The 21,243-nt window shown below is 36.3% G+C and overlaps 1 protein-coding gene and 1 pseudogene across 5 annotated transcripts; one reads left to right on the top strand and one right to left on the bottom strand.

Moving 5' to 3' along the window:
- Positions 1-2,036: 2,036 nt before the first annotated feature.
- LOC122045740 (ISWI chromatin-remodeling complex ATPase CHR11-like) lies at positions 2,037-4,843 on the bottom strand. 5 transcript variants are annotated; one of them, XM_042606088.1, is made up of 8 exons: positions 4,589-4,843; positions 3,813-4,041; positions 3,471-3,524; positions 3,295-3,368; positions 2,746-2,966; positions 2,582-2,669; positions 2,416-2,509; positions 2,037-2,318 (listed from the first exon to the last, which is right to left on the bottom strand). In XM_042606088.1, the coding sequence occupies exons 2-8, from the start codon at positions 3,901-3,903 to the stop codon at positions 2,110-2,112; spliced, it is 831 nt and encodes a 276-aa protein (XP_042462022.1). In that variant the 5' UTR covers positions 3,904-4,041; positions 4,589-4,843; the 3' UTR covers positions 2,037-2,109. The 5 variants fall into 5 exon arrangements, with proteins under 5 accessions (XP_042462022.1, XP_042462021.1, XP_042462023.1 ...); XM_042606087.1 differs by lacking the exon at positions 4,589-4,843 and adding an exon at positions 4,132-4,260; XM_042606089.1 differs by lacking the exon at positions 4,589-4,843 and adding an exon at positions 4,132-4,260 and having other exon boundaries at positions 3,813-4,006.
- Positions 4,844-4,854: 11 nt separating this feature from the next.
- LOC122048312 lies at positions 4,855-7,671 on the top strand (annotated as a pseudogene).
- The last annotated feature ends 13,572 nt before the right edge of the window (positions 7,672-21,243 follow it).

Raw genomic sequence — 21,243 nt, 5'->3', positions numbered from 1 at the left:
CACTCACTAGGACTTCTCATTTGCCTGGCTTCACTCACCAGGACTTTCCATACTACCTAGCTTCACTCACAAGGTCTTTCACCTGACTTCACTCACCAGGATTTTCCTTCTGCCTAGCTTCACTCACTAGGTCTTTCCTTCTGCCTGGCTTCACTCACCAGGACTTTCACCTAGCTTCACTCACTAGGATTTTCCTTTTGCCTAACCTCCCAGTTAGGACTTTCACCTGGCTTCACTCACCAGGATTTTCCAGTCAAGTATCCAGTCAACCTTGACCTACTTGACTCTCCTTTACAATCTCAACCCATGAACAATTGCACCTGCAATCTCCATGTCTTGTCTTATGTATTATCAAACATTGAAACCCAAACATCAAGACTCGAGCTTGACCCAATTCAAGCTCAGTCAACCAGGTCAACTTTGACCTAGGGAATATTGCACCAACAATATGCTCGATCGGGCAAAGCCCGCCCGAGCATAACATATAAATTACAACATATTACCGGCCGATCGCAGGCCGAGAGAGAGCCTCCACACTCACATATGCTCAGTCGGAAAAAGCCCGCCTGAGCATAAAGGCATTTAGCCTTATATATAACTCTCAGCATATAACTAGCCAACCGCAAGCCGAGAGAGCACCTCCGCGCTCATATATGCTCGGTCGGGTAAAGCTCGCCCGAGCATAAAGGCATTTAGCCTTATATACAACTCTCAGCATATAACCAGCCGACCGCAGGCTGATCGAGCACCCACGTACTCATATATGCTCGGTCGAGCAAAGCCCGCCCGAGCATAAAGGCATTTAGCCTTACATATAACTTTTAGTATATTACCGGTCGACCGCAGGCCGAGAGAGTGCCTCTTCCCTCACATATGCTTGGTCGGGAAAAGTCCGCCTGAGCATAAAGGCATTTAGCCTTATATATAACTCTCAGCATATAACCAGCCGACCGCAGGCCCAGGGCCCGAGAGAGTGCCTTCGCGCTCATATATGCTTGACCGAGCAAAACCCGCTCAAGTATAAAGGCATTTAGCCTTATATACAACTCTCAGGATATAACTGTTTGATCGCAGGTCGAATGAGTGTCCACGTACTCATATATGCTCGGTCGGGCAAAGCTCCCTGAGTATAAAGACATTTAGCCTCATATATTATTTTCAGCATATTACTGGCCAACTGTAGACCGAGCGAGCACCCACGTGCTCATATATATTCGACTGGATTGTAGAGCCCGTCCAAGCATATAGTTACTTAGCCTTATAACACGTTCTTAATATATGGCCGACTTGAACGATCGACCGAGACATATGTAACAGGAGGTATTCTGAATAGTATATGCGGCTGGCTTGAACTATTGACCGAAACATATTTAATAGGAGGTATTTCAAACAGTATATGTGATCAACTTGAATGACCGACCGAAACATATTTAACAAGAGATATTATGAACAGTATATGTGGCTGGCTTGAACGATCGACCGAAACATATTTAACAGGAGGCATTCTGAATAGTAAATGTGACCTTGAACGACCAGCCGAGACATGCTTAACAGAATATTTGGCAGGCACTACAAGAAAAAAGCTAATAGACAACGCTTTTAAAGCGTTGTCTTTGTGCCAGAAAAAGCGTTGTTAAAGGCACTGTTGTTAAAAGTCTGCTCAACGACAACGCTTTTAAAGCGTTGTCGTTTGTAGCGAAGACAACGTTTTTACAACGCTTTAAAAGCGTAGTCATGTTTTGCAAAGACAACACTATTACAACGTTTTAAAAGCGTTGTTGTTTTTTTTACAAAAACAACACTTTTTGCAACGCTTTAAAAGCGTTGTTGTTTTTTTTACAAAAACAACACTTTTTGCAACGCTTTAAAAGCGTTGTCGTTTTAAAGAAAAAAATTTTAAAAAATTATTTAAAAATCATTATTTTTATATTTACGAAACTATTATTTTTCTTTTACCATGTCTAGATTCGAATTTTACATATAATCAACTCAACTAATGATTTCAAACTCATACCAAAATAATAGAATTCTGACCGCGTAACAAGTCAGCAACTGTAACAAAAAACAGAAATTACATAAGTCATCCAAGGAAATATCTAGGAATTGCTATCAGAAAGGAATCAACATACTGTCATCCATCTTAAACTTTATCGCATCCTCTGTAAACTTTTTCATTTTCACATCAAGTTCTGCAGTCGCTTCTTCTCCTTTAGCTATGATACGATCGATATCCTCATCAGTTATTGTATTGTCCTTGGAGCTAAAAACCATTTCAGCACCAAATCTAACCATTTGTAGAAGTTCATCTTTATTAACAGCTGCATCGAGGAAGTTATTGATTAGAAACAAAAAAACTGATAGATAATGGATAAATTGCTTGAACCACATTAGTAAGCTCTTTGAAAAAATCATTACTTTTCTGTTCTGCTAATCGTCCTTGTTGAATAACCAAGGCATCAAGTGCAAGCTTCTTGTATGCTCTCTCTATCACTTTCTCCTCAATTGCAAACTACATTTTAGATATGTCAAATGATTCAAAAACATCGTTAAACTGTTAAACTAAACTGAAATATTATGATACCTCAGTACAGAAACGGAACACTTGAACTTCTTTCTTTTGCCCAATTCTATGAGCATGATCCTGTGCTTGCAAATCAACTTGTGGATTCCTAGTAGAGGTATCCATAACAATTTAGTGATGAGCATAAATGTAGCAACATGATTCACATAATGGAAGAGGAATACCCGTCACTATCATAGAGAATGACAACATCAGCTGTAGCAAGATTAATTCCCAATCCACCAGCTCTTGTAGAAAGTAAGAAAATGAACTTTTGGCTTCCAGGTTGATTAAATGTTTCAATGGAAGCATCCCGTTCTTCTCCCCCAGTATTCCCATCAATCCGGCAATATTGGTAACCACGATATAGCAAGTAATCTTCCAGTATGTCCAGAAGTCTAGTCATCTAAATTACAACACAAACAGTTGTGTTAAATCAATAAAACACTAATATGTTACCTTCTACTGCAAGTAAGACTGGGCAGATATGTATGAAACAATTTAGAGGGAAAAATCTGATTATGAGAAACAAGATATGTAAATAACAAGCATTAGAAGCAAATACTGGGCAGCTATATGTGAAACAAGTTGGAACAAAAACAGTTTGATTATGACAAACAAGATATGTAAACAACAAAGATTAAATATCACAAGTTTCAAATAGATTAAAAGTGAAAATAGCAGGCTTTGCATGTAATTCCAAATGATAAACTAAAGACCCAATTGATATAGACCTGTGAAAATATTAGAACTCTGGAATCTCGTTCCTTCAGTTTAGGCAACAGCTTATCTAACAGGACCATTTTTCCTACAAAAACAACTATATGTTCAGAAAACAAGGAATTATCACTATAGTAAAATTATCATACTTCAACTGAGGTAAAAATACCTCAAAAGAATTTGGAGTTACCTGCATTTGTAATAAGATTTTCTCCAGTTGTATAAGGTGGCCCAGGTTCTGCACCTTGGAATAGATATGGATGATTGCAGTACTCAGTAAAAGTTATCATAGCAAACAATAAAAAGTTGCATAAAGAACCAAACACCAAATTTTACCATCAAACATTAGTAAAAGTTTTAGACATTTCAAATCAAAATAAACGAGTTCAAAATGTAAAACTTTGCTAGAGAATCAACTATAATATGATAAACTGTGGTTTGTAGTACTCAGTAAATAGAAGAAACATTTTGTAATCTAAAGAAACCATAGAAATCAAAAAGTCGAGTTGATGAGGGCTTCAGTAGAGCATACCTTTGATCACTGCTACCTTTGTTTCTTGGGACAAAGTTTTTCCCTCTTTTCTATGTTTCATATTCTTCCTAGAGTAGGAAGTGATTGCCATCCTCAGTGCATACTTGACAAGCAGATCGCGTGTGGTTGGGAGAGTCAAGGTGTTTACTCTGTGGTTAACATTTACACGTTTTCTTTATGACGCTCACCTTGACCTTTCTCAGATAAGGCATCACAATTCAATCGCAGTCTGTAAACAGAAGTAACATTTTGCAATCTAAAGAAACCCTAGAAATCAAATTCCAGGAGATTCTCTGACCAAAAGAAGAGGGTTACTGACCTTAAATCCACCATCATTCTCATCTAAAATCATACAGCAGATGAAATAATTTCACCCATCTATCCGAACAATTATATTGATCACTTACATTCTTCTCTTGAAAGGCACGACTCATGTTTAGAATCTATCCTGAACCAAAAATAGACAGAATTAAAAGGAAAACTTGCTCTACAATTCGAAGTTTAACTGACACCTGAAAGAATTAAAGAAACAATGTATATCCATCAAAACTGCCGATCACAAGGGAGAAAATAGATCACCAAGAATCCCTAACACCAAGAACCATCACCTCAGAAACAAAGCCCTAAAACACTACAACAAGAAGACAAAAAAAGAGCAACTTTCCCACCCACAGGCAACCATTAACTAAGATCCCCAAGAGCTCAAGTTCAACATTACCGAGTAAACAAAGAACGACAAGAGAAGATAATCAGTGGAGAAGAACCTAAGAAAGGACCTTCTGATAGCGAGAAGAGATCAGCGCGCGAGGATTACTTGCAGGTGAACCCAATAGCAAGGGAATCGGCTGAGCAAAGGGTAGCTTGGCGATGCAGATGAAGAAGAGAGTTGATGCGCCTATTCTACCCTAAGCACAGTGAACGTTCGCCGGAGGGAAGAGAGGCTGCCGAAGGTTCCGAATTCCCCTAACGAGACTTCGATTTTAGGCCCCAAGAAAAACAGCGGTAGCAACATACCTTCGTTGGGGGCGAAGGAGGCGAAGAGATGGGTCGATCTGTCGTGATTGATCGCCTTAGCATCGGGATCTGCCGCTTGACGAAGGTGTGGTCTTGACGGAGAGGAGTTCGGAGGAGTGGTTCGCTGGAGAGGAGTTGGATGGAGAAGGCCGCGTGAGATGAGGAGTTGGGAGAAGGGTTCAGGATCAAAAATGATCGGAAGATAGGAGTTGGGAGAAGGGTTGGGTTTTCTACTCCTTACTTAGATCCAACGGTTTGTATTAATCAAGATTTAAATGAGAACTTAACAATAGACAACACTTTTTAAAAAATGTTGTCGTAGACACTAAAATAAAGTCTAATAGACAACGCTTTTTACGAAGCGTTGTCTTTGACCCGTAAAAATCACTAATAGACAACGGTTTTTAGAAAAGCGTTGTCTATTAATAAGAAAATAATGAAATAGACAACGCTTTTCACTAAAAGCGTTGTTAAAAAAAAATAGACAACGCTTTTTATAAAAAGCGTTGTCGTTTAAGTGTTGTAGAATCCCAATTTTCTTGTAGTGAGGAAATATCTTCTACAAGCTTCTTCAATTATGATGATGTGTCCCCATTATTAATACAAGTCATAAACGACAAAATGATTACATCTGGGGTACAAAAAAGATTCCTTAAAGAATTATTGCATGAAGTACAAAATTTGACTTTATCTCTTAACAAACTCTAGCGAATCGGGGATCACCTCATGATTACGGAGGTCACGTGAGGTGGTATAAAAAAGGGGATCCTCTCTATTGGCAAGGTACGCAAGTTCTAGCATCTAAACTCTATTTTTCACTTCAGTTACTGCTCTTCTTCTTCTTCTTCTATCTGTGAGAGGGATTGACTTGAGCGTCGGAGGACCTAGCCAGGGATCCCCACCCAGGTCCTAGGTCCCTAATGTTTTGTTGGCTCATCTCATTGTGCACAGGAGCATTGAGGAGTTTCTTCAAATCTTCGGAGCTCATCTTAATTGGAGGACATCGCCATTCATCAGAACCAGTGCTCATCTCCACAAATCTCAGACATGATCAAATTTGGCACCGTCTTTGGGAACTATTCACCTGGATTTGAGACTAAGAAGATGGAGGAAGCTAGAAAACCCAATACCATCAATTTCTTGTAAGATGATCTGGAGTTGCTCATCAACGCTAGAGTATAGAAGATACTACAACAACAATAGCAACAAGTCAATATTGGTGGTACGTTACCTATAGTGCCACCTCCGGTGATGTCTGTAACCTCTCATCATCGAGAGAAGGATATCAAAGGAGGAGATCCGATTCATCTGTTCTCTACTCCTCTCTCTCCAACTCGACGTCCTAAGGCCTATTTTCGAAAACCTCTGGAACAAGGGGGGTGGAGAGCAGCCCTTCAGGAATCCTATGGAGAAACCCCTGTAAGGGAAAAGTAAAAGGGGAAGCTGGTATCTAGTGATCGTTCTCCGAAAAGAATTATCACTCCATTCTCTCAACGGGTGCTGGATGATCCATTGCCAAAGCATTATCAGAATTTAAATGTGGTAGAATTTCGAGAACAACTGATCCCGAAGATCATCTTCTCAAGTTTGAGCATGCAGTGCTTCTCCAACAATTCACTGATGGAGTAAAATATCGGATGTCACTACAAGAAAAATCTCATTTAACAACACTCAAACGACAATGGTTTATACCAAATCATTGTTTTTTTACCTTTTAACATCGATTTTAACAAAAACTGTTGTCTTTTGGCAATTTTTTTTGCCTACGACAAAGGTTTTTAAAAATCGTTGTCTATTTATATTTTTTTTGGGCTACGATAATGGTTTTTAAAGGCTAAGACAATAGTTTTTTAAAACTGTTGTCTATGTGCACTTTTTTTGGGATTACGACAACGGTTTTTAAAAATCATTGTCTATTAAGTGTTGTTGAATACCGCTGTTTTTTTTCTTTCACTGCTTTTTCCCCTTCGCCATTTTTTGCCGCGATGTTTTTTCTTTCCCTCTCCCCAAATTTTTTACCGCCGTATTCCACCCTTTTACCTTCTCGATCCAACCTATGATCTCTTCACACGGGCGAACCACCGAAAATAGGTTGCCTGACCTCCCTTCAGCTAACCCACGAACCGTAGCAGCAAGCCCTAAACCCGCCGCCCCTTCTCCTTTCCTCTCCAAGCCCTAAACCCATTGCCCCTTCTTTGCCCCGCCTCCTCCCTTCTACCGCCCGCTTCCACCGCTCCATTTCCACTACCACTCTACACCTCCGATTGCACACTCGTAGGTCCTCCCTCTTCCCCCGCCTCTTCGCCTCTTCCGCCTCCGCCCCCGCTGTCGCAACCACCATCTCCGTCGAAGATAATCTTCCTGACGCCAACCTCTCCTACTTCGGCTCCGATGGGGAGCTCCAGACCATCACCATCTCTGATCTCACCAAGGGAAAGAAAGCCATCTTTTTCGCCATCCCGGGGGCCTTTACCCCGACATGCTCGCAGAAGCACCTCCCTGGATTTGTGGAAAAGGCTGGGGAGCTGCATGCCAAAGGCATGGACACCATTGCCTACATCTCGGTCAACGATGCTTTCGTGATGCATGCTTGGAAGAAGGATCTCAACATTAGGGACGAGGTTTTGCTACTCTCCGACGGAAACAGGGAGTTCACCCGAGCACGAGGGGTGGAGTTGGATTTGTCAGACAAGCCCCTGGGCCTAGGCGTCCGATCCCGGCGCTATGCGTCCAATCCCGGCGCTATGCATTGCTGGCAGAAGATAGGGTTGTCAAAGTGCTCAACTTGGAGGATGGAGGTACCTTTACCTTCAGCGGCGCCAAGGACTTGCTGAAAGTCCTCTAACGACCCTTCAATGTCATCCCTATTTTAGGTCCATGCATTTTTTTCCTTGTCTGTTTGCAGTTATCTATTTCTATCATCTCCAAAACTATTGAATTTAGATAAATGAATCCTGGTTATGCTTTTTGAAGAATGAAATATTTAGTATTTCCTAACTTTCTATAGAACCAACTCAGGCAGTTTGATTGGCTGATGATGATTGTTGTGTGTAGACCAATTGTTCGCCCAAATGCTTAAGAGAACGAAATGCAATATCTGTCATTCATAATTTAGGTGTCTGCTGAAATCTATCATGACCTCTCTACTGATTTTCAAATCAGTCACAATATCTCCAATCTATCGAGTGTTAACTTTTATCCATTAAACTGTTGTCCATCCAATGTTAGTGGATCGCCAATTCAGTCAAGGGATCTATATGACCTCTCTTCTTTGTTTTTAACATTTACTTTAAAAACACCTAATAATACAATTCATTGATTTTTTGAGTTCAACATATTAGTTCATCCATAAAACAATTTTTAGCCTTAGCTCCATGCTATTTTTTTGTCATATGAATAAGTTTCTAGTTACTTCATCTTTGTTCTACAACACTTTCTTCCCAATTCTATCATTTTTAATACACTCAAGATGATGATACTTAATTAGCTTGCTTGATGTGAGAGTTTTGTAAGACATTTCTTGCATGTGCAATCCACTATTTTTTTATTCTCTCTTTTGGGTGCTAAATCCTAATAAAGCCAAGTATGATCCAACTATATGTATGCTCTATGATCATTAGGTTGAGAGCATCTTTGTTTTTCTTAAAATGATAATGGCACTTGTATCTTAGTTCATGGGTCATGCAATTCTATAGTGGCCAACACATTGCATATGTTTTATTTGATTATGTGAAAGATAACATTTTCTTTAATGCAAGAACGTAACTTGTTCATTCGACTACGTATATAATTTTGTTTACTTCTTTTAGTGGTCTATGATTAAATTAGAGAAACTGTCTTATCTACCCTTGGAGTTTGTGATGTCTTTTAACAACTATGTATAATTATGCCTTCTTTGTGACTTGGAGTTTGTGATGTCTCACTACCCTTGCAACTTCGATTGAGAGGGAACCCACAAAGATCAAGATTTCACATGTAGACTTACGGATCAATGAATGTTAGAAGTTGATCACCGAGTGGAATTTTCCATAATAAGTTGTTAAAAGACAAATTTAAAAACCACACAGATTACATATAGGACATGCTAGAAGGAATTCCTCCAGATAAATTATTTCTGGATAAATCCAAAGGCTCCAATTGCTATAATGCATTGATGTTTTTTGGAATTTCTCCACTTAAAAGATTTCCAGATAAATCCAAATTGAACAATCCTGATAGCTTCATTAGTTCAGTAGGGATTTTACCAATTAGGTTAGTTCAGTGAAAAACATATTTTAATTTTTTTCTACATTAATGCTTTAATCCATGTATTATATCCCTAGCTGTTTGTTGTCTCACAGCAAAGTGTTGTGCACAACTTGATATTTTTGCTTGTTGATAAATATCAATTGGTTGAACCTTTTAGCTTTAATTTTTTCCCTTTCCTCATTCGTTTTATTATTATATGTCATAGTTATTACAGGTGATCAAAAGTAGATATGTGAGACTGGCCTTGGTTTAGTTTCATAATGTTGTTTGATAAAGCATGTTTTCAGGATGAGTAAACAGTACTTTGCTAATGTTGGCCTCTAGATCAATGGAAAGGTGAGTACATGGAAGGTGGATCTATTTTTTTGTTCTGCTTTGTGTTACTAAGGCTTGATTCATAGGTTGGAGGAAGGGACGCAGTTCTTGTCGATGCATTGTCAAGGCGCATTCCTCTTGTTAGCGACCAACCAACTATAATATTTGGTGCTGACGTAACACATCCTCATCCTGGGGAAGATTCTAGCCCTTCTATCGCAGTTGTAAGTAATTTTATCAGTCTTCATTTCTTGCTCTATGTATAGTTGCCTTGATGTATCCTTACTATCTTGATTATATTTGGGTTGTCAGGTTGTTGCGTCTTAAGACTGGCTCGAGGTGACAAAATATGCTGGATTGGTCTGTGCTTAGGCCCATCAAGAATTAATTCAAGATATGTTTAAGGTCTGGCAAGATCCTCAGCGAGGAACTCTTACTGGTGGCATGATAAAGTATGAAATACAATCTAAAACCAATTTTAAATAGAATGTTGGTTTTCTTTTCCAATTTACTTGCCTAAGTAGAACATATGCCATGCAATATCCAGGGAGCTACTTATTTCCTTCAAAAATGCTACTAGACAAAAGCCTCAACGGATTATATTCTACAGGTATGAATCTTTGAAAAACTAATTTTTCTTTCTTTTTTATAGAAATAATGTTGAAACTAGTTTTGTATACTGCTTTGTGATTTTTATGCAAACTGCACATCCGCAAGCTTTGAGATCTTACTAGAGTGTTGCTGCTGTAATGTTGAGATATAAGGTACATGACTTCCTCTATGATTCCTTCTTTCTGTTGCTGCTGTTAGCTATTCTAGCTGCTTTCACATAATACATGGTTTAAGATATAATGTCAAGTTTATATATTCATCAACTTTTCTCGTTCTCACTTGCTTGACTACTCATGAAAATGTGAAGCAACAACGTTTCTCGTGCTTATTTGGCCATTCTTTTACTTCAACATTTCAGAAGGTCCAGATTTATGTACTTCACAATTTGGTTTCTACTGTGAAAAAGATGCAAAACTATAAGGGTGCGTTTGGTTCGGGGTTATTCTTGATAACCTTGGTTATCCATCGAAGGTTATCAACAAAAACCTTGTTTGGTTTAGGTATTCGATGATTCCCAAGTAATGTTCCATGCCCGACACGTCAGCAAAAGGGTCATGCAGCCCGGAATCGGAAAACCTCAGAAAACTAAGGTTTTTCTTGATTCCAGGGTTAACGAATTTTTTTTACCAAAAATACCCTTCGATAAGAAAAAACATGAAAAAAAGAGAAAAAATGTAAAAAAATATAAAAAAATGTAAAAAAATAAAAAAATGTTTTAAAAATTTAATTTTTTTAAAAAACAAATAATTTAAAAAATGTTCAAAAAATTTTAAAAAAAAATTATAAAAATATAAAAAAAAATTTAAAAAATTTAAAATTTTTTAAAAAAATTAAAAATTTTAAAAAAAATAAAAATAAAAATTTTAAAAAATTTAAGAATTTTTAAAAAAAAATTTATAAAAATAAAAAAAAAATAAAAAAAATAAATTAATTAAAATTAAAATTTAAAAAAATGTAAAAAAGTTATAAATATAAATAATATAAAAATATAAAAACATTAAAAAATAAAAAATACATTAAAAAGTAAAAAAATATACAAGAAAAAGAAAAGTAAAAAACATTAAAAAATAAATAAATAATAATAATAATAATAATAATAATAATAATAATAATATGTATAGTTAGTTTTGTAACTGAGGGTAATACGGTAAAATATTAAAGTAAGGTATTCATTAAAACCTTCAAACAAACAAGTTTTTGTTGCATTACCTAAGTTGAACCAAACAACATTTGGTTATGTTTTATTCCCTATAACCTTGGTTATGTGATTACCTGGTAATCACATAACCAAGGTTATACATGATGACTTGAACCAAACGCACCCTAAGAAGTTTATAATTGTTTATACATGTTGATAAGTTTTCTACTTTTGGGGCTTGTTTGCTTCAATTATCACTTTAGTTTGTAGTGATTTATTAGATTATCCATTTCAATTATCAGTTTGCAATGATTATCAGTTTATACATGCATGTTTCTACTTTTTCTATGGCTGTAACTATATTTTTTTTTCAGAAAAGGGAGAAAGTTGGGTTTGCAAGCTAAGTCTATGAAATTATGTATGCAGAAAAAGGATCGGTACTTGAAGAATGTTGCACATCCTGACTTGATCTATTCAAAAAAAGGACAAGTTAATTTGCATGGTTGTGGTCTGATAAACTTAATTTTGTGGTCTCATCTTTTATGGTTGTCATGATTGGATACTACTTGTGGTCATATTTGGATAGCTTATAGTAATTGTAGAAGTTTATAAACTTAACTTAAGTGAATGTACACATATGTTGTACCAGTTTTTGGTTGAGACAAGATGTATAAAAGACAACTGAATGTATATATATTGAAAATGGTTTTTGTGAATGTATATATGTTGTATCAGTTTGTGTGCAAAAAAATTATTTTATCTATTCGCGATGCATTTTCTAATCAACATAGACAATAATTTTTTAACCGTTGTGAAAAATATTCAAAGATAATGGTTTTAAACTAAATTTTGAAGAAAGACAACAGTGTATTTGTTGTCAAAAGCATATCTGCGATCAAAATTATTGCAAAACTGGCAATTACAACGGTTTTATACTATTGCAGAACTGTTGTCTTCGGTATTAAAAGACAACACTTTAAATCCGTTGCATGACTGTTGTCTAATGTGGTCAAAGACAATGATTTTAAACCGTTGTCTTTTACCGCATTTAACAACACTGCCAATTACAATGGTTTTAAAGGGCCTACAACAACGGTTTTTAACTATTGTCTTTTAATATTTTTGTTGTAGTGTGTTTCTTACTACTTTTGGAGGAGCAGCTCAAAGATGGTTTAAGCGACTGCTGGAAAATTCTATTCATCGCTTCAAGGATTTCCACAAGGTATTCTTACACCATTTTTTCAGTAATCAACTCGGCTTCGCGATTTCTTCTACAGTAGCTTCTTCTTCTTCGCACCGATGGTCGAGTTCCCATTCCACCTTCAGATCCGAGAGCTTACCTTCTTCATCGCTGGTGATCATTGAGCTGTCGGTGTTCATCGTCCGAGGTCAGATCACGGCGGAGGGCATTCCCCAGTTCGTGAGTTCAATTATGATTCCTGTCCGCGATCCAGGCAAAGGGTGTTTCCCCTAGATCTGCGATCTCCATTAGCCAACCGAGCTCGAAGGGCATTTCCCAGAAGCATCCAATTTCAATCCGACTTCATTTCATCTGCTGCATTCAAACCAATCTGATCAGTTGACCGGATGAAGCAATTTCCAGAATAGAGCTACTGATCTTTGTGCGATGTGAGTGCTAGCCAATTCGTGAGCCCAAAGGGAGATCCCAGAGGCTGTGATTGAAAGGTTGCACTAGTTGGAAGCTTGATTTTTCGCCAGTGGTCACCCGAAGGGCGTTCTCAGAGGTGACTCTATTTTTCTGCAGAATGAAGAAGATCTGATCCGGATTTAGTTTGTGGAATGTTTAGGGTTTTTTATTTCTTAATATTTGTCTTTGAATTGTTCATCACTTTGATCATATCTGAAGATCTGATTAACTTAGCTTGCAATTCTATTTCTGATTTCTTGTTTCCATCTTTGATTCCTTTAGATTTTCGTAATTCAAACCCCTGTTTACCTACTTGATGTTTCTGCAATTCTATCTCTGAGTTTCTTACTTGCATTCTGGATTTGTTGAATTTTTGGCAATCCGAATCTTGTTCAATTACTAACTTAGTTGCAATTAATTTCTAGTTTTTAATTCATGTTTCGGTTTCCACAAGTTAGAGTTTAGTTTCAATTCTTGAGTTTAGTTTCATTACAACTTCTGTTAGCCTTGTTGATTGTGGAGTGAATTAAAGATTTGGTGATCAAGTAAGTGTTGAATTTGATTGTGATGAGAATGAAAAGGCTATTTCTGTAATTCAGCAAGTGAATTGAGCCCATGAGTTCAAAGGACACTGAAATTGTTTGTTGATTAACTTGGTTTAATGGTTCATTTAAATCCGAATTAGTTGTTGTAAGCTTGACGAGGGGAGTTGAATTATGGAAGTGCTTAATTGACCTTGTTTACGAGAGAATTCAATTTGAATCAATTTTAGAATTAGCTCACACATTCACTAGTCATCCTTAGAAAAATACGACTCGGGACTCCATACTACATGAGTTTTCTTTAGTTAATTGAGTTCCAATCTTTAGCAATTTGGGGTGCCTTGTGACAAGCAAAAAGGCCAACATCAAATTTTGGCGCCATTGCCGGGGAGCATAACTAGTAGAGTGTGTTTATTTCAGATTGTGCATTGGATTTGATTGATTTTATTGTTAGTATCTTTCTTGATTTGATTGCTTATTCTTTTTGTATTTTCATGTGGGCTTGTTCTTGAATTGTTAAGTGCTTTTAAATGTTCATATTTTCATGTGTTTGAAACTTTATGCTTTTGAGTCTTCTAATCTTGTTTTTTAGTGTTGTAGTGAAAAACAGGAGATTTCTTTAGCATGGATCCATATTTTCAGAATTTTGGAGGTGGAATGGAGAATCAGTATCTTTAGCCTGAGTATCAATTTTACCCAAACATGGATCAACAAAATAGGTATGAGTCATTTTCAAATGGTTTTAATGCTAATTGGGTGGATAATTCATGTTTCAGGTATGAAAGTGCACAAGTACCATTTATTGAGCCATATCCAGCTTACCAGAATTCATATGGATTTCAAGAGGTTTCAACATCATTTTTGTCATATCCTTTTCAACAAAACGATCCTCAGATGGATGAGTCAGCATGGAAACTCAGGGAGATTATGCAACAAATGAGCGAACATCAAGAGCAGCAATTCTCAAGGATATAGAACATACAGAATCAGTTAGATCAAATTGCATCATCCATTAAGCAGTTACAAACACAAAATGCCAGTGAGGAGTTGGATTGTGGAGATCTTGTTAGGCCTGACATTGCATCTACTTCTTCACTAGATTCTTTAAGTACTTTTTATTGTTGTGATAATATAGTTGAACATAATTTTGATTCTACTGATGATGTTGCTTTAGATGATGGAAATAATGCAAATTTTGATGTTGGAGATGATTTAAGTGTAGGGGAATGCTTACTGGAAGCATTACCTCAAGAATCACTAGAAATGGAAGTTGAAGATGAAAGTGTAGGGACTTGTGCTATGGAGCCAAGTACCTAAGAATCATTACATGAAGTTGAACATTCACCAAAACAAGAGCTTGAGCAATTATTTGATGAAAAGGAGGTAACAATCACCACTCCAGGTACCTTTCAACATGACAAGGTGATAATTTCTTGTGATTTTTTAGAAAATTTCATAAAGGTACCAGTTGTTGATTTTATTAGATGTGATTCATTTCTTGATAAATTTTCGACCAACACTAATATTCTCCTATTTTCCTTTCATCCCACATGTGTATGGGAGGTTTTGTCTTTTTATGATGTTGTAGGAGAACACAAGCTCCCGAAGTGGATGCTTGAACTGAACTGCCTCCATCCTCCAGAAAGAATTTTCAAAGGAAAAAGGATGAATAAAAAGAATTTGAGTGGAACTTTGATTACTCAACTTCCGGGGTGGCTTCTACTTCTTAATCTTCTTCAACCACCGGGAATTAAAGGGGAGTTGGTTCCAATTTCGCTTGCTTTTGCATTTTAATTCATGCTTTGTGTTTAGTATTTTCTTTAATAAATTCTTTTTGCTTTATACATTTCGTTAGTTGCACTTTGCTTTAACACTTTGCATTTTATTTACATAGCATGTCATTTTTAATAAAAGTCTCCATGAATTGTTTAGTAATATTTTTAAGATGGTAAAAGTTTCTTAAATTTGATCATCAATTTTAGGTCATGTGACATGATTGAATGCTTTACTTACATGATATTGGTTAAAATGGTGGTGGATTCTATTTTGATTTATTGAGCTTGATTGCATGAAAATACCTAGAGATGACCACTTTAAGCCTAAACATTATTTTATTTTTGTGTGGCATGCACTCATAGCAATTGAAACTCTAGAACTTGCTTAGTTACTTTTCAAAGTCACAATAGCATATGTTTGCATGGAAATGAAGGATATTTGTCATTTTTGTTCCATCATATGTTCCATTTCTTTCTCCACAATTTTCTAGCATTCTAATTCTAGATCCTCTTTGCTTGTCATTCTTTTATTGAGAATTTTGGTTGACTATCTTGATGAGTTAGATTGTTTAATGATGGACAAAGTTGCAAGTGTGGGGGAAGTGTTAGTGTTAGAGTTTAGAATGGATGTTGAATGTGTAGTGTAACTTGCAATTCGGAAATGATTTGGAAATGGATTCTATGATGATCTTTTGTAGAGATATGGAAGTATTCTGGTCTTGTTTTTACAACTAATTGCTAGAATTTTACCAAAAGATAAATCTGTACAGCAGATTTATTCAAAATGTTGCAAACTGTTATTATGGAAGCATAGCTGGATATGAAGTTGATGGAAAATTGAATCAATGGAGTTGTTAAAAGATGAACAACAGAAGTTAAGGAACATCACTGAATTTCAAGTGGTAGAAATGTGTAGGAATCTGTTTGGAATTCTGGAATTGCATTAAACATTTTATTTGATGTTATGAAGCTGAATTGGATCAGAAATGTAGGAATCTGAGGGTGCAGAAATAAGGAAGCTGGAAATTGTTGAGTATCAAATGGATTATCAAAATACAGTAGCAATGTCCATTTCTGCAGAACTCGGATGTTGCAGGATTTTAGAAGCTATACAAGCTGCTGATTTCTGCAATCTATTATTTATTTAGTCAGTTTTGAAGTATTTTGAAACTTAATCCAACAGGTTGGGTTGTGGCCAGAACTTGGACTGCATTGTGCCTCGACTTCCTCTGAATCTGTAAGGAAGCTGCCGAGTCCTATCAAGAAAATTTTGAAACACTGTTAAACTTGCATTCAAATTTTGATTTCTTGAAAGGTATGACTGATTTAACTGAATTGAATTTGACGAAGGGAGGCTGATAAACAGAACAAAGAGAAACTCTTGTTTAAATCTCAATGGTGTTTGAATATCTGTAATGCAGGAAGTTTTAAGTTTAAATTTGACATCCTGAAAAAGACTTCTTGAACTTCTTTGAAGCTGATTTCTCTTTTCCAGATTCTGAATCCTAATCCTGAGTTTTGCTAATGTCCTGCTATAAGATGTGAAACTGAAGTATGTAAATGGTACATCTGAAATCTTGAATCTGAATTCATAATTGGTGTGATTTATTTGAAACAAGTGTTGCTAATTCATATTCTGAGATGAAATAGCTAATAGAATGATATGAGAATGGAAGTACAACAGTGAGGTTTTGAAACTGAATTCTAAATCAGATAACTTTGAAATCATTTACAATAACTAAACTTCTGAAATTAAATTTATCAACTAAAGTCTCTAGTGTGCCAAACTTTTGTTGAACATTGCAGATTGAATTGGTGTAGAAGCTGGAAATTCATAAATGCAGAATTGTTTAAGATTGAGTTGCTATTGTTGTTAAGGAAATCAGAGCCATGAGTTAGCTGAAATTTAACTCTCTATTTTTTTTTATGTAAGGTCATAGAAGTATAGTTGACATCAATGAGCTATTTTTAAGAACAAACAGAAACAGAAATGCTGGGAATGAGCAATGTGCAGGAATTCTTGAAGTGCAGAATTGTGCTGAATAATGTGTCATTTTTGTGCCAATTTGGGAAGTGAATTGTAACCAGCTAGAGTTGCTGAAACCTGTAAAGCTTCTGAGTATGCATTGATAAGGATTCTAAGGAATTTCTGATAAAGGAGAAGACCAAAAATCAGAGTTTTTGTTCACAGCAGATTGGATATCAGGATGAGGAGCTAGTGTTAAGTAAAAAGTTAAGTTTAATGGAAATTTGATAATGAAAAGAGACAAATGATATTCGTTTAGCTAGCTAGAGTGAAGGAAACTTGAATTTGAAGATTATTGGTTACCTTGAATGCAGGAATTGTAGTGAGTGCAGAATCTGGAATTGAAACTCATTTACTGAAACCAGAAATTGAATTGGAATCAATGTGCCAATGGTGTGCTAATTCTTCCATGTGATTCTTAAATTAGTGAGAAACTCAAGTAGAGTTGTTGTGTTCTCAGTGAAAATTATCTGCCATTTACCATGAATTGGAAATCTTGAATGGGATGAGTTCTGAAAATTGAAGACTAAACTTGGAAATGCATAAATGTATTAGTGTTGTGCCAAGCTTAGATCTGTTCCTTGAATTTGGTTTTTCATCTGCATGGACATAAGGCAATCTTTAAGCCACTCTAAAGATGAGTGTTCTCTGATAAGTAAGAAAAGGAAATAAAGAAGTCTTCAATTACAGATTTTGTGCCAAATATGTGTGCTCTTTTTATGGTACAAACTTTTCAACTTAGTTGCTGATCAGGAGCAAGTCTCTTGTATTCAAAACTTTGAGGCTGCAAGTAATCAAAGTCTTGATACTGAACCTGCAAAGCAGCCTACATTGTGCCAATCCTGATTTTGACTAATGACAACATGAAATTGTTTTCCTGTCAATTTCTGAATTGATAACTATAGTTGTAGGATTAGTTCGTTGGTAATGAACTCTGAAATAATGATCTGTTGAACTGGAGAATTTACTTTTAAGATGAATTTCCTGGTACTTGAAGCTGTGTTCTGCAAATAGAACTCTGATTCTGGTTTCTGCTGATCTTCAAAATTGTCGCATTGCCAAACGATATTCTCTCCTAATCTATATCCTTCAAATCTTGACTAGAAGTTCCAGAAATTAATTGAAGTTCCAATCACTCTAATGCTATTTGAGACCACTGTTTGAGCTGAAATTTATTGATATTTCATTGACTTGATTTCTAAATTGTTTAAATGCAGAATTCTGTTGTGAAAGACTAAATCTGCTTTTTGGAAATTTGTTATGCTCTGATAAGATGATTCATCCTTGCTTCAAGCTGAAGTTGGCTTGAATTCTAATCTGAAAGTGAATTCGGACAATCTAAAATTTAGAAATGAGCTTCATTTATAGAGTACTTTGATATCAATTCTAAATTTGATTTTTGAACTCATTAGTATAGAAGTGCAAAGAGTAATCAGTAAGGAAGAGTTTAAGTTTATGGGCAGTAAAATTCAGGAACAGAGGAAGAGAAGTAAAACATGCAGAATGGAAAGGAAAACAGGGTTACATTGTATCAAATCTTTAAATGCATGATGATTTTTATTGTCCGAGACGGCCATTACTTTAAGTGTGGGGGAGGGAGCTCTTCTCCATAAGTTGATGTGAGATTGTTTTAGTTCCAAATGCTGGAATGGAAGTACAAAAACAGAAAAAAAAAAAACAGTGAAGAAAAAAAAGCAGTGGCGAGAAAAAGAGTATCAAATGTGGGGATAGAGTATCAAAATTTTCGGATGGCCATCAAATTGAAGGAGAGGTTAGCTTGATACTTTGAATTGGTAACGAAAAATGGTATTCATCTCTTTTTACATCAAAATGGTCAACTCATCAAGTATATTTCTCCAATACTCTCATCTTCTCATATTTTTCATTGAATACTTTTCTTTTATCAATTTCATTCATTTTCTATTGTTCTTCTTGATTCCATTTCAATTCTTGATGATAAATCCTTTTGATTCATGTATGCTATGTTTTATAGTGGTGGAGAATTAGAAAATAAGCAAGCTTATGGTAGTGAAATGTTGTGAGTGACATTGAGTGAGCTCCAATAATACATGTTTGAGTGTGAGGGCTAGAATAGGTAAATCCCTTGTGAGATTGCAACTTGCTTAATTTTTCAATTGGATTGAAACTCCCATACCTACTGATTATTGTTTGGATTGTATTCATGATTGTTGGTGATCTTTAGATGACCTTAGTTAATTACTTCTTACCATCTTCTAGGTATTGCTAGGGAAATTGTGTGAAGATGAATTTTAGGTTTTTCTTGACTTGAATGGGACACCCAAGACTAAGTGTGGAGGATTTGATAACCATGATTTTGCTACATTATTTTAATTCATAATGCATGTTTTTAATGGTTTAATTATAGCTTAAACTCATGTTTACTCTACATTTCATAAATTGCATGTGATCTTGGATCTAATTATAAATTAGCCTATTATCATGGTATTTGATGCTAATATTTGATTATTATTTTGTATGTATCAAAAGGGTCATGAACCCGATCAGATCAGACCACATTTGGGCTCAAATCCAGGGCTAAACAAGTCGATCAAACTTTGGATCGATTTGGATCGTTCATTGAAGATCAGAGAGATCTGAGCCATCCGTCAAGAATCTGGTCCATCTGACCCAATGAGGAGCAGATCTCGTCCGTTGATGAAGATCCAGAGGTTTTGATCCAGATCTGAGTTCATCCAACCGTTGATCAAGCCCCGAGCAATCTGGACCGTCAGATCAATTTTGAGGAGGATTTAAACCCGCGAGAAGCTACAATGCACTTGGGCTCGGCTTCGCGATTTCTTCTACAGTAGCTTCTTCTTCTTCATAGCGACGGCCGAGTTCCCATACCACCTTCAGATCTGAGAGCTTACCTTCTTCATTGCCGGCGATCATTGAGTTGCCGGTGTTCATCGTCCGAGGTCAGATCGCGGTGGAGGGCGTTCCCCAGTCCATGAGTTCGATTCTGATTCCCGTCCGCGATCCAGGTAGAGGGTATTTCCCCAAGATCTGCGATCTCCATTAGCCAACGGAGCTCGAAGGGCGTTTCCCAGAAGCATCTGATTTCAATCCGACTTCATTCCATCTGCTGCATTCGAACCAATCTGATCAGTTGACCGGATGAAGCAATTTCCAGAATAGAGCTACTGATCTTCGTGCGATGTGAGTGCTAGCTGATTCATGAGCCCAAAGGGCGATCCCAGAGGCTGTGATTGAAAGGTTGCACTAGTTGGAAGCTTGATTCTTCGCCAGTGGTCACCCGAAGGGCGTTCTAAGAGGTGACTCTGTTTTTATGCAGAATGAAGAAGACCTGATCTAGATTTAGTTTGTGGAATGTTTAGGTTTTTTGATTTCTTAATCTTTATCTTTGAATTGTTCATCACTTTGATCATATCTGAAGATCTGATTAACTTAGCTTGCAATTCTATTTCTGATTTCTTGTTTGCGTCTTTGATTCCTTTAGATTTCCGTACTTCAAACCCCTATTTACCTACTTGATGTTTCTGCAATTCTATCTCTGAGTTTCTTACTTGCATTCTGGATTTGTTGAATTTTTGGCAATCCAAATCTTGTTCAGTTACTAATTTAGTTGCAATTTATTTCCAGTTTTTAATTCATGTTTCGGTTTCCACAAGTTAGAGTTTAGTTTCAATTCTTGAGTTTAGTTTCATTACAACTTCTGTTAGCCTTGTTGATTGTGGAGTGAATTAAAGATTTGGTGATCAAGTAAGTGTTGAATTTGATTGTGATGAGAATGAAAAGGCTATTTCTGCAATTCAGCAAGTGAATTGAGCCCATGAGTTCAAAGGACACTGAAATTGTTTGTTGATTAACTAGCTTTAATGGTTCATTTAAATCTGAATTAGTTGTTGTAAGCTTGACGAGGGGGAGTTGAATTATGGAAGTGCTTAATTGACCTTGTTTACGAGAGAATTCAATTTGAATCAATTTTAGAATTAGCTCACACATTTACTAGTCATCCTTGGAAAAATACGACTCGGGACTCCATATTACACGAGTTTTCTTTAGTTAATTGAGTTCCAATCTTTAGTAATTTGGGGTGCCTCGTGACATGTAAAAAGGCCAACTTCACAG

The sequence above is a fragment of the Zingiber officinale genome, chromosome 2B, assembly GCF_018446385.1.
Source record: "Zingiber officinale cultivar Zhangliang chromosome 2B, Zo_v1.1, whole genome shotgun sequence".
NCBI classification, from domain to species: domain Eukaryota; kingdom Viridiplantae; phylum Streptophyta; class Magnoliopsida; order Zingiberales; family Zingiberaceae; genus Zingiber; species Zingiber officinale.
This window is presented reverse-complemented; position numbering and strand designations above follow the sequence as displayed.